This window comes from Amyelois transitella, chromosome 14 (genome assembly GCF_032362555.1).
Source record: "Amyelois transitella isolate CPQ chromosome 14, ilAmyTran1.1, whole genome shotgun sequence".
Classification (NCBI taxonomy): domain Eukaryota; kingdom Metazoa; phylum Arthropoda; class Insecta; order Lepidoptera; family Pyralidae; genus Amyelois; species Amyelois transitella.
In genome coordinates this window covers 6,763,298-6,779,024 of record NC_083517.1, presented here as the reverse complement: position 1 = coordinate 6,779,024, position 15,727 = coordinate 6,763,298, and the positions used below count along the sequence as shown (strand labels likewise).

Below are 15,727 nucleotides of genomic sequence, written 5' to 3'. Positions count from 1 at the left end.
CAATAACACCCAAGCAAACCTGATGAATGACTTTTCATTTGCTTATCAAAATTATCCTAAAACCAAAATGTCAATGTTACATCAATCAATGTCAAAATATGGTGCTATATTCGTAATGGTTTAAATTGATTTTGGTAAGGTGAAATAAAATTTACTTATTTAGATTCTTTCTGTTTTACGAAGTATTCTTCTGTTTTTCTTTGCTAACTACACGTTCTATTAAATAAAAAGTCGGTATAGAAAAGAAGTGACTTTTCCCAATCATGGGAAATGCCGGAAGCAATCAACAAAAAGAGTGGAACAGAGATTTGGCTAAATCACCAGATGTCGGTCCATCTTCACCAGCTAAGGAAGGAGAGGCCTTTACATTTGACAAAAAACCCGATCAATGTATTGAAGAAGATAATAACATCGAAGATGGAGCTCCATATTATACTAAGGCTGTTCCAGAAAGTAGTGTAGAATACAATGAACCGCGTGAAAGGTCAAATACGCTTACTGACAGTAACAAAACCAGCGATGACGCAAAGGTCCTGCCTACTGTGTTCAAGTGGGAAGGTGGTGGCAAACAGGTACAATTTAAGGCTTTTGTTGTCCTTTGTTCAAGGTTATTTATTCTATGATATTATTAACACTTGCATCAAATAGTAGGCATTAATATTGTATAAAGCAGTGAATGACAAGTACTAATGTCAATATTGTTAAATAAAATTGGTCCTTTTGACTTCCCTTAAAATGAATGTGGTCCAGAAGCAATAAGAATATGCATGTATGTCCTCAGGTTTATATCAGTGGGACCTTCACAGATTGGAAAACAATACCTATGGTAAAGTCACATGGAGACTTTGTAACAATAATTGATTTACCAGAAGGAGAGCACCAGTACAAATATTTTGTGGATGGGGAGTGGAGACATGACCCTACAATGGTTGGTAGACATTTGTTTAATTTCTTTAAAATAATCAGATTTTTTTCTATTACTTTTCACTAGCTGGACTAAAGATTAAAAAATAATTATTAGTTATTTTTATTTTCTAGAAAGTTATAGACAATGGAATGGGTTCTAAGAATAATTTAGTCAGTGTCAAAATGTCTGACTTTGAGGTGTTCCAAGCTTTGGCCAAAGATAGTGAGGGTATCCACAGCAGTGCCCAGACAGAATATTCACAGGTAAAAGCTACTAACATTTTTGTGAATGAAATGTACATACATACATATAATCAAGTCTATATCCCTTGTGGGGTAGACAGAGTCAACAGTCTTGAAAAGACTGCTTGATCACATTCAGCTGTTCAAACAGTGACAGGTTGCTAGCCCATCACCTAAAAAAAGAATCCCAAGTTTGCAAACCTATCCCTTAGTCGCCTTTAACGACATCCATGGGAAAGAGATGGAGTGCTCCTATTCTTTTTTGTACTGGTGCCAGGAACCACACGGCACTTAATAATACAGGTATTATTTAAATATAAAATAAAGTTATGTTACATGCACATTTAATACCCGAGTTATTTATTAATAGTAAAGATAGGAGAGATCAGGATGATGAAAAATAATTTGACAGCATTATACCTTAAAAAACTATATTGTTTCCAGGAAATCCCTCAGTCTAAACCATGGGAGAAAGTGTCAGGCCCACCAATATTACCTCCTCACTTGCTTCAAGTTATACTTAATAAGGACACTCCTTTGTCGGTAAGTTGCCATTCTCACTTCTACATAGTTATTATTGTTTTTTTAATAATTATTATTGTTTATGGTACACTTATACTGTATTGGATGCACCATGCCTGTAAGTATACATATAATAAACATGATTTATTTTCATTGCCTAATCCTGAACATAATGTCCATGCTTGATGTCTTCTATTAAGCATTATTGTTTGTAGCTGATTATTTTTCTTTTCAGTGTGAACCAACATTACTGCCAGAACCGAACCATGTGATGTTAAATCATCTGTATGCATTGTCAATCAAAGATGGTGTCATGGTGTTGTCGGCAACCCATAGGTACAGGAAGAAGTATGTTACTACACTTCTTTACAAACCAATTTAAACCAAAGGGTTAAATTTTATTGTAAAAATGTTATTAAGTAGTCAAAGTTTATCATAATTGAAGTTGGTCTGGTGCTAGTAAATCATTAATAATTTTTTTGTTTGCTGAGAATTGATTAAATTTTGATAACAATTTAATTAAAAACTCAATTAGATTATTCAACTTTAGGTGTGTTCATTTTCAGTATAAATAAAGTTTTGAATATTCTGTTCAACTTTTGACATCATAAATATACAACAATATATAAAGTACAAATTATATAAAAAAGCAGTATTAAAAGGCCTCTCATCAACTGTTTAGAACAGAATTGAAAATAAAATTATTAAAAAAATATATATATGTAAAATAGATAAGAAAAGACATGCTTTCTAATTTCTGTGTATAAGCAGAGGCTTTTCACAATTCATGGCTCCCCACTTTGAGATTTGTCCCTGTGAGGAGGTAATACTCCACTAGCAGATTGTTTCCAATCCAGGGGATTTATTTAGGGCAGCAATTTTAAAACGGACATTTTAGGGTCATTACAATGAAAACATTATGTATGATATTTAACTTGTAATAAATTTATAACAATCCTATATTTACTGCCTCGTTTTCAATTTGCATGGTGATTTCTTTTTTCTTGCTGACTTTGATATTGTTCGGGTCACACAGGATGCACCTATTGAATATATAATTTTAATTGTTTTTGAGAGATCATACTCAGGTTGCCATGACAAGTCGCAGAAGTGTCCGCGCATAGTCAGGCTCAGTAGAACCCCAGATTGCGCGGAGTGTTTGCGAGTCAAAATGAGCGCAAGCGCCAGGAGCCTGTGCTGATTCTTACCATAGCTGAGCTCATAAACAAACGTAAAGCAAGATCAACTAAACTAAACGTGATACGATACGAATAATTGCAACGTTCTAGGTTCGTGAGAATGGCTGTTGCCTTTAAAGAGGACCAAATTGTAAAGAAGTAAAAGGAAAGTCGTAGATATTGTATTCATTAACATAATACTTTATTGACATAAAATAATTCCGACAAATACATTTTTACACGTTGTTTTGACTTTTAAAGATTTATCTTTGAGCGTGTCCCAATGTCGTTATTTAATAAGCGTGTACACCCTCGATCAATTATAAATAGTTTTTAAGCAAGGCTTATAGTTAATTAAATAAACATAAAATAAATTTAAATGTTTTATTTTTCCCTTGCTTTCCATCGTACTGTTTACTGTTATTACTTATACTGTTGGCTTAGGATATTCATCCTACTTAATATATAAAATGAAATCTGTACGCGGCGAAGTTGTAACTTTAACAAATACAATAGACCGAGAACTTATTTGCCTTCATTTCTCCTCCAATACTTGGGAATAAGTGCCAAATGATAAGTAAGCAATAGTAAGAGATAAAATTAAGTAGTTTGTTGAACATTTATTTTTGATTCTGTTATTCTATCAATGAAGAACTATCATAAGGAAATGCCGAAATTGTTCAACTTGACTCAGAAATAACAATGATATATCTGTCTCTTTCTCACAACAGTGATTTTACGGGAGAAAAATCATTAACACACTTTTATCAGTACTCTCTTCATTGGCTTGGATGTACTTTTGCTGCCGCTGACTTAAATTTGAACTCAGGTATTTAACTACTACCGCACCAAATTTCATCACAAACGGTCCAGCGGTTTAGCTATAATCTGAATCACAGGGTATTAATTATATTTGATTTCCAAACACTTTTTATCCAAATGATATAGATGGTGATAGATAAAATATTGTTGGACCTTAGAATATAGCCAAGATAGTTGGGATTCCCAATGTAGAACCAAATCACAGACGTATAAAACTTTAAAGATATAACTGTGATCGGAAATAAACAATCTTAACTTACTCATCCATCGATAAAATATTATCGACTAAATGAACAAGTGAACATCTCTAGTCCGCCATGTTTGTATCCGGGTTTGGTTAATTTAGGTATGCAGGCAAAGTACATGCATAGGGCACTTCCATAGGATAGTTCTTCAGAGTATTCTATTCATTATGAACTCCTCAACAGAGTAAACTTTGCTCAGTAGGACTGTTGACCACTTAAACGCAATATTGCAATAAAGACATCTAGTAAATACCTACTTGTTTTTACTACAGAAAATTTAGTAATTAAGAAAGATTTGCAATCATAACGAATATAAATTAAAGAATTATTGTGACGAAGAAATTACCTCATAATGTCAACAATATTGTTTGTTTGTTGTCATTATTACTTATATCATTAAAGTTATCATGCACTAAATCACATATACAATTTTGCTTCTAGTTTAGAGTGTATACATAAACACAGATAAGTTGAATAACCATAAATTAAAATAAATACGCACATGATTAAAATATTAATAGTAAATGACGCTTACTATAAGTTACATTTTTTACAATGGCACTTAATTTATTGATATGAAGTCATCTTTATCATTGAGCATAATTTTTGTACACTAACCATCATCCTACGTTTTGGTACATCTGCTCTTGGTTGGGCACTATTACTATGACCCCAATTAAAGTTGGGAGGTCACTAAGATGCATAACTATTTTTTAAATGACTTTTAAATATAACGTAACTGCCATTTGACCTCCGCAAACTTAAGCTGTCACAAAATCAACTTCTGAATCTACCTTTAAAATAAACATAGGTCTTCTTTCCCAACTGATAAAATTTGACGGTCGTTTCCCAAATAGTAAATATGCTTATCCCAATCTAATTTGTGTGTAATTATATCTTGTAGATAATATACCTTAGTCATTAATAATCATGCAACGCAAAAATTTAAAAATATATATAGATGGTACATAATGTACATCTAAAATAATTTAACTTATTATTATATTATTTAAGGAGCGAATAAATATAAAGATCTTATTTTAGGCTAACAAAATATATACGGGCAGTATTAAAAGATATATTATTACTAATTTACAAATCTATAATGTTTTTCTCACAGCTATGAGATCCTTTGGTATTCGCCAAACAGATGTAGCTAAAAATGTGTACCTCTAGTAAGTTCTATCTTACAAAATGTAACAATTTATGTACAATATTATAAAAAAGTAATGAAAGACGTTGAGTTCATGATGCTAACAATTTTTCTCAAGTAACTTGAAATATGAATATTTTAGAAAGAGGCGTGATTTTATGTATGTACATATGTATGTATGAATATTTTAATAAGTAACTGGTTTTTGGTTAAAAAATATTCTATAGTTTCAGTATCACAATCCTAACATGTAAATGATTATTATTAAATTAAAATAATTTGTTATCTCGTGTAGTACTTGAGACAACAAATTATTTTTGTTGTCTCATGTAGTACATGAGACAACAAATTTTTTTTGGGGCTATACCTTGGTTTGCGCCATGGTGAGATTTTTAAAATATATAGCTTCATTTTGAGTACCATAGAAGTTATAGTAGTTATCGTTTTTATTTTCCTAAGTAGCTAACGTATTTTGCTATTTTGATAATATTATTGCTTTGAGACAACCTTAAGTATTCCAAAAAGATGAGTTGAGACTTTTTTTGAGATTTTTCTCCTTGATGATGTAATATTCATAGAGAAATCTTGTTTCAAAATTAATTTTACTGTTTACGTCTAAATGATCATAAAATTTTAAAAAAAGGAGTTTATGCTGAAATCTAAATCAATCAAATCATATAATCTTATCTAAAAAAAAAATCTAATTTTTGAGGTCAAAAATAACTTCTAGAAGTATTAAAAAATATTATATAATCAGATCCTTGCTGTAGGTTACTTAATTAAATTTTACTAAGGCACGGTCAGTCTTGAATCATAGACTTGTAAGGAAGGATGGACGAGGTTTGACGTGAAGCCTAGATGTCCGGAGCCTGTTTTGAATCTCCTTATGGCTGGCCACTTTTGGATGTCCTCAACCATACAGAAATCCATCGACATTTCCCGTTAACACTAAATATTCCGCCCAAATATTCTTAAGTCTATGTTTTTAACTAACCTATGTCTGAGACGTCACTTCCAGTAGAGGCTTGCAATCTTTATCTCCAGGACTGGGACTTACATTAACTACAGGATTTTTAAAGTACATACCTACAGCAAGACTGACTAAACCGATCGATATTATGGTATACCATGTTATATAAATATTAAATATCAAATAGCACACTACAGCTGTTATCACTAATTCTAAAGCGCTCGCATATGATTTCAATATAGAGTTGAGATTTTTTAAGAAAAAACTTGTGACAATTCCCACTACAGCACTATTAACAGTAATTAGTATCACAAACACATCCCACAGTGAGGGAATGTCTTCAAAAATAGTTTCTAGTTCACCTTTGAACATCAACACGAAAAAGTTACATAATACTGAGTCGAGGTACATAAAAACATTTTGTAAAAATATGTCTACGTTAGAACCTTTTGTTTTCAATAAATATTCGTTGTACGTTCCCGCTAAACACGAACAAAAGTTTTGAAAATTAATTGACCAAAAGTAAATGTTAAATATTTGTGACCAACCATTACCGCCGTTTTGAGCGTCCATAGAAGCAGCATCTATATTTTTTAAAATACATCCAAATGTAAGAACACCCAAAGACGCCCACTGGATGCTCGTTAATTTCTTCTGAAACAGGAACTGTAAACAAACATTTTCGTTTTTTACCGATCTCACTATTTATTATCAGTTTCCACAGTAGTAGGTAAGTATCTATTTAATTTTGTATAAAAGAGGAACCTGATTGACTGACTGATATATACACAGCCCTTACCGCGGATTTAGAGATTGAAATTTGGCATCTCGCTTCCTCAAGAGCATTATGATAGGATATCTCGAAATTTTCGTGAGAACGTATTTTTCATTTCACGAAGGTAAAGCCGTGGGCGTATCAATAAATCATGAGATTGTTTTAATATAGTTCTGACGTGCACGGGATTTGTGCAAGATCAATTATCTTGAACATTTATGGATATTGATGCAAAATTTTATGTTTATATTTACCTGAAATAATAGTGCTGTTACCACAATTCTAAACTGAAGAAGTACATAGTAGGATGTTGGATCATAGTGCGATAAATTAATAAATGCCAAATTATTATAAAAGCAATAAAGTAAAGATGGTACGAAGTATAATAGTAGAAGCTCATGATTTATGGCAATTGCTTTCAAAAGGTGTGGTTTATTTCTGCAAAAGAAAGGAAAATAATAATTATTTATTCACTAAGTAATGGAATGTATGTTTCTACCATACATACTCTTACCAATCCTAGTCTTCTACTAAATCACTTTTTACTTTCAAAATTAAAGTTTGTTTATTTTTGTTACATACTATTTAAATCAAACTGTCTGACTTATCACATAAAAATGCCTATATAAATGATTTTCCATCATAATACAATCTAAAATGCAAACAATACCTAGAATTCCAATTACTGGTTATATTGTCCATCTTCATTCTGCCCAATTTTATGCCATATTTTTTAAGATGTCTAGAATGGTTGCAGTAACTGAATATCAAATCAATAAATAAATCTAGTGGTTCTAAAGGTCTGTTCTACCTCTTCATCAAATTTTATCAAAATTGGTTCTGTACTTATTGGATTTATTCATAGTTGACTAAAATATAAATATTTTTTCAACTGGCTGTTGCCCACAGTTTCCCCGTGATACAAATGGAATATCAGTTTGATTTTCCACCCCTTGAAGATGACAATAATATAGGGAATCGGTTTTTTTAAATTGAGATAGCAAACTGTTAGTCACACAGAACCAAGAATGTTGCCAAGAACTGTAATTAATTTAATGTCAATACATACATACATATAATCATGTCTTTATCCCTGAGGCAGAGACTCCCTAAGACTGAGAGGCCACATTCAGCTGTATGGCTTAATGATGGAATTGAGATGCTTGTTATGCCATCATCTAAGAATTCCAATTTTATAAGCCTTTCCCTTTTTAAGTTTTTGGTTTTAAAACACCAATATAGTTCAACCAATCCTATCCTTTTACAGTTAACATTATAAAGATACTTACTCGCGTCGGTATGAGTATAATATTGCTGATGCAACTAGTTTCAATAATTCTGAGAAAAAAACCACAAGAGTGGTGTTGTAGGCATATCCTCCTGATTTTGTTTTTGATGCTGTTACAAATACACCTGAAATATATTTTTTTAACTTTTTACATAATACCAATCAAAAACTTTATTTTCTTCACATTAATGAATATTAGCATTGGTTATCCAAAACAGGTTTTAATTGAAGTAAGAAAATGGGTGACAACACACCTGCTTCCATTTTTATTAAACTTTTCAAGTATTGTAAAAATGGTGAAATTATTGCTGTAAGTCTGTTCTGTCAGTGAATATTTATAAAATACTAAGTACCAACAAAACAGGTGGAAAAATTAATTATATATGTTTGAAAATAGTTAAATATTGAATAGCTGGTATTCTTGACAAGTTAGTTTGAATTCTGTAAAACTATGTCACATATTCATTTTTCATTTACATCACAAAAGCAAGCTGATTAGTAAATGTGTCATGTTGAACAAGCGATAGGTACAAATAGGGCATACAATCTAGATCAGGGTCTTCTATATATTTTTTGTTACTTTGCAAACTCATATTATTAAACAAATATTACGTGATATTGTGTTATAAATTAAATTAACAAAATGTTTATCACTTTAACAATTTATTATAAAATAATAACAAAGAGTTACAGAAAAGTGGATAGAGACATATGGTCATTTATATCTATTTGAGCAGTTGTTCAGATATTTTATAGCATTATCAATATCTAGAATTGCATTGTGACATTTTTGTAAACCAGTTTTTAAGTTGGACTAAGTCAGAAACATCCCAGAAAACCACATTTAAATCAAAGAAAAAGGTTGTCTTCAACAAAATTAAAAAAAAATGTACAGTGAAAATTTCATTTGCATATTTACAGGAATTCATGAAGGAAGAAAAGGTTTTTGCCTATAAATGCCAAATACATTCTTCTAAAAATGCATTAGAAATTGACTTTTGATGTGTAGTAGATATTTCAAAAATCTATGAAAATATAAGAGTTCATACCATAGCAACATCTGTGTCATAAGCATTGAAAAATAAATAGATTGCAATTATTTTAAGTACTTACTAGGTTATTATGATAAATGGGTATCTACAAACAGTAGCTAGTGGACAGTAAAACAGAATGTTTTATCATAGTACCTTACTGTGTCTTCTACATCATGGATAAAATTAATATGAGGTGTAGGAATATAAGAATAGCGTTAGGAAGATGTACAGGAAATTTGGAGTTCACTCATGTATGGGGTTTCTTGTTAACATAAAATATCTTCTACCTAAGTAAGTACCAGTGGCGACATACTAATAAGCAAAGCAACATTGGCTACAAACTTCAGACACAAGCCCGGCCCGAGTTTTATTTAATTTAAAATTTTACTTACCCTGAAATACAAACAGTACTATGTACAAAACAAAAGTAATAAAACCTTTTTTATCGGGAAATAAGTTAGAAAAATATCGCATTTTCACTTTTACAATTATTTTTTTAATATAATTTTATACGATACGAGGACGAGGCCCACAAAAACCTCATCAACACACAAAAACATCGGCTTTTGATGTCTACTGTCATGGTATGTCAATTAATTTTGTTAACGTCAAAGTCATCGTTTTTGTTTGTTTGTTGCGTGATTTTATTGAGGAGGCAAAGGGTAGGTACTAGCCCATTTAGCCAAAATGACTTTAACAAAGAAGCCAATAGTATGGCCAACTGTCTTTTATAATGACCCAAGAATAAAACAAACGGGGTGAGCTAAATAAAACCGTTTAAAAATGCGCTAACTTGGTCCTAAATGCGCTAAATTATAAAAGCGGCAAAGTTTTACATTATGAATATGAAATCATGCCTCTTTTCCAGGCATAAAATACATCTTCCCACTTGCCGCAATACCTTTAAACTTCTTTCGCTTCATAACTTTCTTTATTTCATGCCCTAAGTTATTACGAGAAGGTTACGAGCATAATTGTCAACGTCAAAAAACATTTAAATCGTCCAATGTCAATCCTTTTTTTTGTGTATTTTGTGAATAGATTCTATTGACATAATATACTCCCAATAGTCCCAATAATATTTGTGGATATTCCAGTCCAGAAATACCTAAATCAAAATTGCCTGCTTGGTTTTTGAGTGAGTTTCAGTGTGAAATTCAGATAAATCCATATTTATATGAAATATAAACAGAATATAATCTAGGTACCTAGTTAGTTTTGTTGACGATAAGCTAATCAAATGGCTGGCGAAGAGGGTGATAATACTTGGTAAGTAGGAAACTAAACCATTTTTTTGTGCAATTTACTCCATTTCATTATCCTTTATGTACAATTTATATATCAATACACCAAAAGTTAATTGGCACGGAACATAAGTAAATTAAAAAGTTACAAATATGAAATACCTACCTAACTATTTCTTGTAACTTTGTAAATTTCAGTGCAATAATCATATTTATAAACAAACGAACAAAATTTTATCAGTTCAGTTTCAGTTTTATCGTTCAAATCTAGTAATTAATAAACTTTTTTAATATAAAAGTAATATTTTATGTGTATTACAGGTTAATAGAACTGGAATCTGCACTTTTGGACGGTAGCAATGCACAAGAAATCAACACTCTCACCAAAGGCAAGAAAATTCCAGAGAGTTTGCGTCCTGATGTCTGGCTTCTTTGCCTTAATTGTCAAGACATAGGTAATCAGTTACTTTCTTTTGATGAAATTTTTGATTTGCCTAATCAATCGCAGTTGCGAGATGATGTGAAGAAATTTGTTAAAACTCTGGGAAATGAGGATGAAGAAAAGCTTTCTGTGGTCTCGGATATTGAGTCAATAATAACTTTTTACTGTAAATCGAAATTGCTCAGTTATAATTCAAATAATGGATGGATTGAAATATTACTTCCACTACTCAGCCTAAAATTGCCCAAGTCTGATACTTATAATATGTTTGAAAGAATTATACAAATGTACATTCCAAAAGGATGCTCTAAAAATGGAGTGCCTTTCCATATTCTGAGACTGGTACTGCAATATCATGATCCTGAGTTATGTTCATTCCTAGATACAAAAAGGATAACACCAGAACAATACTGCTTACCATGGCTCAGATCCTTATTTTCTGGTACATGCAATCTTGAAGTGGTTCTATTTATGTGGGATCTTTATTTCCAGAGATCTGATCCCTTTTTTATATTTTTCCTCTGCCTGATAATGATAATTAATGCAAGAGAACAATTGCTTCAAATGAAAAATGAAGAAAAGGACACCATTATAAAAGCATTGAGTGGTATGCCTGCTGATTTGGAGGCTAATGATGTTTCAGATTTTTGTTCATTAGCACATTATTATTCCCTGAAAACACCTCTTTCCTTTAGGGAAGATGTTTTAGAGGTGTTATTTTCTGAAAGTGGCTTAGAAATTAATTCAAAATTGTATTCACAAGCCTTGTGTCTTCCTGTTGCCGTACATGAACTGATAGAAAGTGCCACTGTAGATGTTACAGATGCAGATAGTGTCAAGTTTTTCTTGGTTGACTGCCGCCCCGCTGAGCAGTATAATTCCGGCCACTTATCAACTGCCTTTCATCTCGATTGCAACCTAATGCTGCAGGAACCAAATTCATTCAATACTGCTGTTCAAGGCTTGTTGAATGCGCAACGACAAGCTCTAGCCGCAGGTTCCCTTGCCGCAGGAGAACATCTTTGTTTTGTTGGATCTGGACGAACAGAGGAAGATAGTTATGCCCATATGGTGGTTGCATCATTTCTTAAAAGAAACACTAAGCATGTATCTATGTTGGATGGTGGATTTGTAGCTATACATGATTACTTTGGCCCTCACATGACTGACTGTCTGGAAGAACACAATCCCACCACATGTTTAGTATGTGCTCCAAATGTTAACAATAATGGTTCCCAACAGCCTGAAAATGTATCTAGTAAAAATATTTCGACAATACATTTATTCAGCAAATTGTCTTCTGCTATGAAAGCAAAGAGTCAAGAAGTCAAAGGAAAACTAATAGAGTATATTGTGAATCCAAACTCTAATATCAGTAGCAATGAATGGCATGTGTCCGCTGGCGATAAAAAACAACAGAGATACAGAAATGTTCCTCCAGTGTTTAGTATCAATGACGAGGATGAGGAGTCACGCTCTGATACTAGGCGAGATCGACCAGATTCAGATTCTTTGGAGGAGGTTGTTGATGTCAATGCTTTTTTGAAACAGCACCAAGTGGTAGACAACTTCCCATGTCAAGAAGTTTTGGTTAATGGTTATATGCATGATTCCTACTTAATTGTGACAAAAACACATCTTATTGTCTTACGTGATATTCCAAATAAGAGAGGCATAGCACGAGTTATGTCACGAAGGCCACTGTCCACTATTGTAAAGATCACAGCTAAAAAGAGGCATCCAGAGTTGATAACTTTCAAGTATGGTATTCCAGATGGTGATAGCTTATTAATAAAGGATATGGACAGATTTCTTATTCCCAATGCTGCTGTCGCTACGAAAGTAGTTTCTAATCAAATAGTGCAGCAGTTAGACAGCAAAATGGATTAATTTTGTTTTTGTGATTGATGTTATTATATATGTATTCTAAGGATGATACATAATTATATCCTTATGAAATAATTTATTAGCAGCATCATTTTATTTTTTTAGGAACTGCTCCCGTAGCATGACACGCGTGACGTCGTTTTTATCGCGCGAAAAACTGTCGCTGTCCTGTTTTTTCCCGTTATAATAAATAGTGAAACAGCGATAGTTTTTCGCGGGGTTGAGAAAAATTTATACAATATTTCTTTTATATATAATTTTTAGACAAGCACTTCCCAAACTATTTAATTTAATTTTGTTCTAAACAATAATTGTATCATAGATACGATATGAATAAGTAGAGTATCGCGAATCGGTTCGTTATTTAGAGATGATCTATTACAAGAATTAGCAAGCAAACTGTACTTTTATTCTTTCTAGCTCAGTGTTGAAACACTTTGGAAAAAGCCTATTAGAGTTTTATAACTATAAAAGTAGCAGTAGGTTCTTATAGGTAATATAGTCTTCATTTTAAACCTTTAACCTAGTTATTTGATTACACATGCATTTTACCTTCAAATTTTTACTATTGCGGCGCAATGTTTGCTATTTGATTACTGGTGATAAGAGGTGACTCATAAAATTAGTATTTACGCCTACGCAATTCAAGGCATGGCTGTGTTATATTTATCCAGATTCTGTTGCATTGATTTATATATGTATGTTAATAGTCGAATTTGCCAGAAAATTACATAGTTACCACAAGTTATGATTCCATTGCGATTGTTTTTGTTTCTCTCGCACTCTACCTATGGCCAATCTTTTTGTCGGAGTACAACAAGCTGGCTGATTCATATAAGTATGTATATTTCTGAAATTGTCACATTTTTTTTCTTTGGACAATTTTTATTGATATTATATTATATGTAAGTAAAACAACTTTTTTAATGATAACCTAATGGAATCAAATAGTCCTTCGTATTCAAAACCCGTAAGCTATTTTTGTATTCATTTTAAAAGTATTGGTTTGTACATCTGATCGTTCACGTGAAATGTATGCTATTAATCTAAATTTAAAATTATATCATTCTAATTAATGTTTAGATAGTTAAAGTATTAAAAAAACTTGTAACATTCATTTAGCACGAGTAGAAAAAGCAACTGTTTAATATTTGTGTGTGAACTAGGGAAATTTCTCATTCTGAATTAAACCCCTTAAAAATTTATCCAGTTTAAGAATATTGAGGTAACGTAGATGACTTTACCTTTATTGAACTTAAGTCATCAAACATATAAGTAAGAATGCATTTAAAAAGTATTATAATTTATAACTTATACCAATAAAATGTTCATCCATCAGTAAAATGTATGGCGACTACTCTTAAAACTTTACACTAATTCACTGAATACCTTTCGGATTTGGAAATTCATCTACTTATGTAGTCTTCGAATCAAATTTCTGTAAAAACGATAACGATTCCAGTTTTTACCATTATGTCAAAAAACTAAATACAGTCGAATTAAGAACCTCTTTTGAAATCGGTTAGGGAAAGCTTTTGTTTCATAGCCATACAGCTAAACGTAGGTAGCTCGAGTCTTTTCGAGACTGTCGGCTCTGTCTAACCTGAAATGTATAAAAACGCGATTATTGTATGTATATATATATTACTTCGATTTGTGTACATACATATATTACTTCGATTTGTATGCTGAATATTTACTATGGCTGATATTATCAGAAAAATACATAATTTGGCTTTCCTATTGTTGAAGCAATAAAATGACGTTTTAATGTGTTTATCCATTAATATAAAGTGTTACTCATACATTGAAACCAATGAAATTTTATTTCAACTAAGATTTTAGCCTGTTTGTTACCGCTTCTTCTGCACGCCTTGGAAGCGGCAGTAAACTTAGTTTTTAAGTAATATATTTGACGTCAACCAAGTTGTTAAACCATACGACAATTATTAAGCGATATAATAATATCCTATAATAATGAATAAAAAATTTGGAATTTTGAATTTTTTTTTTTTTGAATTTTATGAATGCAAAGAAAATGTGAGTTTAGCACTATTTAAAGTACCTAGGCATATTTAGAGTTAAAATACGGCTATTTGCACGACAGTATTTGAATTTTAAGCACATTAATTTACTTAAAATTTCGTGATAATTATTTGTTTTGTAATTAAATATTTTTGTTAAAAAGTTAAAAATATATTCTTATTTTAATGTTACCTTAAGCGTTTTATTTTCGTTTAAAAATTCTTTATACTATGAGCTGTCCTTACCTCTTAGATAGTTAACTAACTGTTAGATAGTTTTAATTGATATTATAGTCCTCTTTGGTAGCATTTACTTCGTGTTTAAACTTTCGAAGATTCAGTTAATGGCAATTAACTGGATCTCTACAAGCGTACTCCCGGTTGCATTCTTATTAAATAGGTAGTGTAGCTTGCATGCCTAGGGTACAATACCTCATCTTGGTGACGAGGTAAAAAGATTTTTGACCACTTTTTCAGTTTCGTAATTTTTATTTCACAGAGATTTAAAACGGTTGGTTCTTAACAGTTTCTTAAATATGTTCATAACTGTAAAGTGGCTGTATCTCATACAATACCTGCTAATAGATAAACTACCTTTTGCCTTGCGCTTCTGTCTTTATAGCCTATGTTATTAATGACGGCCACTTACTTACAATTTATGTGCCCTATTTAGTATTATTTTTTGGATTCAGATGCGAAAAATTACATAATACGAGTCAAAATGCTTCTGTAATTATTTATTAGGTACTATGGATTTAATCATCACCAGCTTCTAATCTGCTGTTTGTTGGTTATTGTTTATTTATAATTAACCGGTCTATGTGGTTAATATCACGTTTTTTTTCATTTATTCCGGTAATATTTAAATTAAAATTAAAAATTAGTGCATAACGTGGGTAGTAAGATCAGTATTTGGTGCTTCATTTGGCCCTCTGAAGGACTAATTTTGCCGTATATTAAAATTTCATCTGCCTTTTTTCTACGTCTATGGGTA

At 31.6% G+C, this 15,727-nt stretch overlaps 3 protein-coding genes across 4 annotated transcripts; 2 read left to right on the top strand and 1 right to left on the bottom strand.

The window, feature by feature from the left end:
• Window positions 1–86: 86 nt before the first annotated feature.
• Window positions 87–3,223, top strand: LOC106132416 (5'-AMP-activated protein kinase subunit beta-1). Its single transcript, XM_013331822.2, has 5 exons — window positions 87–572; window positions 782–928; window positions 1,039–1,170; window positions 1,594–1,692; window positions 1,907–3,223. The coding sequence occupies exons 1-5, from the start codon at window positions 264–266 to the stop codon at window positions 2,051–2,053; spliced, it is 834 nt and encodes a 277-aa protein (XP_013187276.1). The 5' UTR covers window positions 87–263; the 3' UTR covers window positions 2,054–3,223.
• On the bottom strand, window positions 1,720–9,734 carry LOC106132415 (UDP-galactose transporter senju). Of its 2 annotated transcripts, XM_060947703.1 has the most exons (5): window positions 9,529–9,734; window positions 8,104–8,227; window positions 7,069–7,252; window positions 6,588–6,705; window positions 1,720–1,787 (listed from the first exon to the last, which is right to left on the bottom strand). In XM_060947703.1, exons 1-5 carry the CDS (start codon window positions 9,608–9,610, stop codon window positions 1,735–1,737), a joined length of 561 nt encoding a protein of 186 aa, XP_060803686.1. In that variant the 5' UTR covers window positions 9,611–9,734; the 3' UTR covers window positions 1,720–1,734. The 2 variants fall into 2 exon arrangements, with proteins under 2 accessions (XP_060803686.1, XP_013187275.1); XM_013331821.2 differs by lacking the exon at window positions 1,720–1,787 and having other exon boundaries at window positions 3,028–6,705; window positions 9,529–9,732.
• A 423-nt stretch (window positions 9,735–10,157) lies between these two features.
• LOC106132444 (TBC1 domain family member 23) lies at window positions 10,158–14,925 on the top strand. Its single transcript, XM_013331864.2, has 2 exons — window positions 10,158–10,405; window positions 10,702–14,925. The coding sequence occupies exons 1-2, from the start codon at window positions 10,377–10,379 to the stop codon at window positions 12,710–12,712; spliced, it is 2,040 nt and encodes a 679-aa protein (XP_013187318.1). The 5' UTR covers window positions 10,158–10,376; the 3' UTR covers window positions 12,713–14,925.
• Window positions 14,926–15,727: the final 802 nt, after the last annotated feature.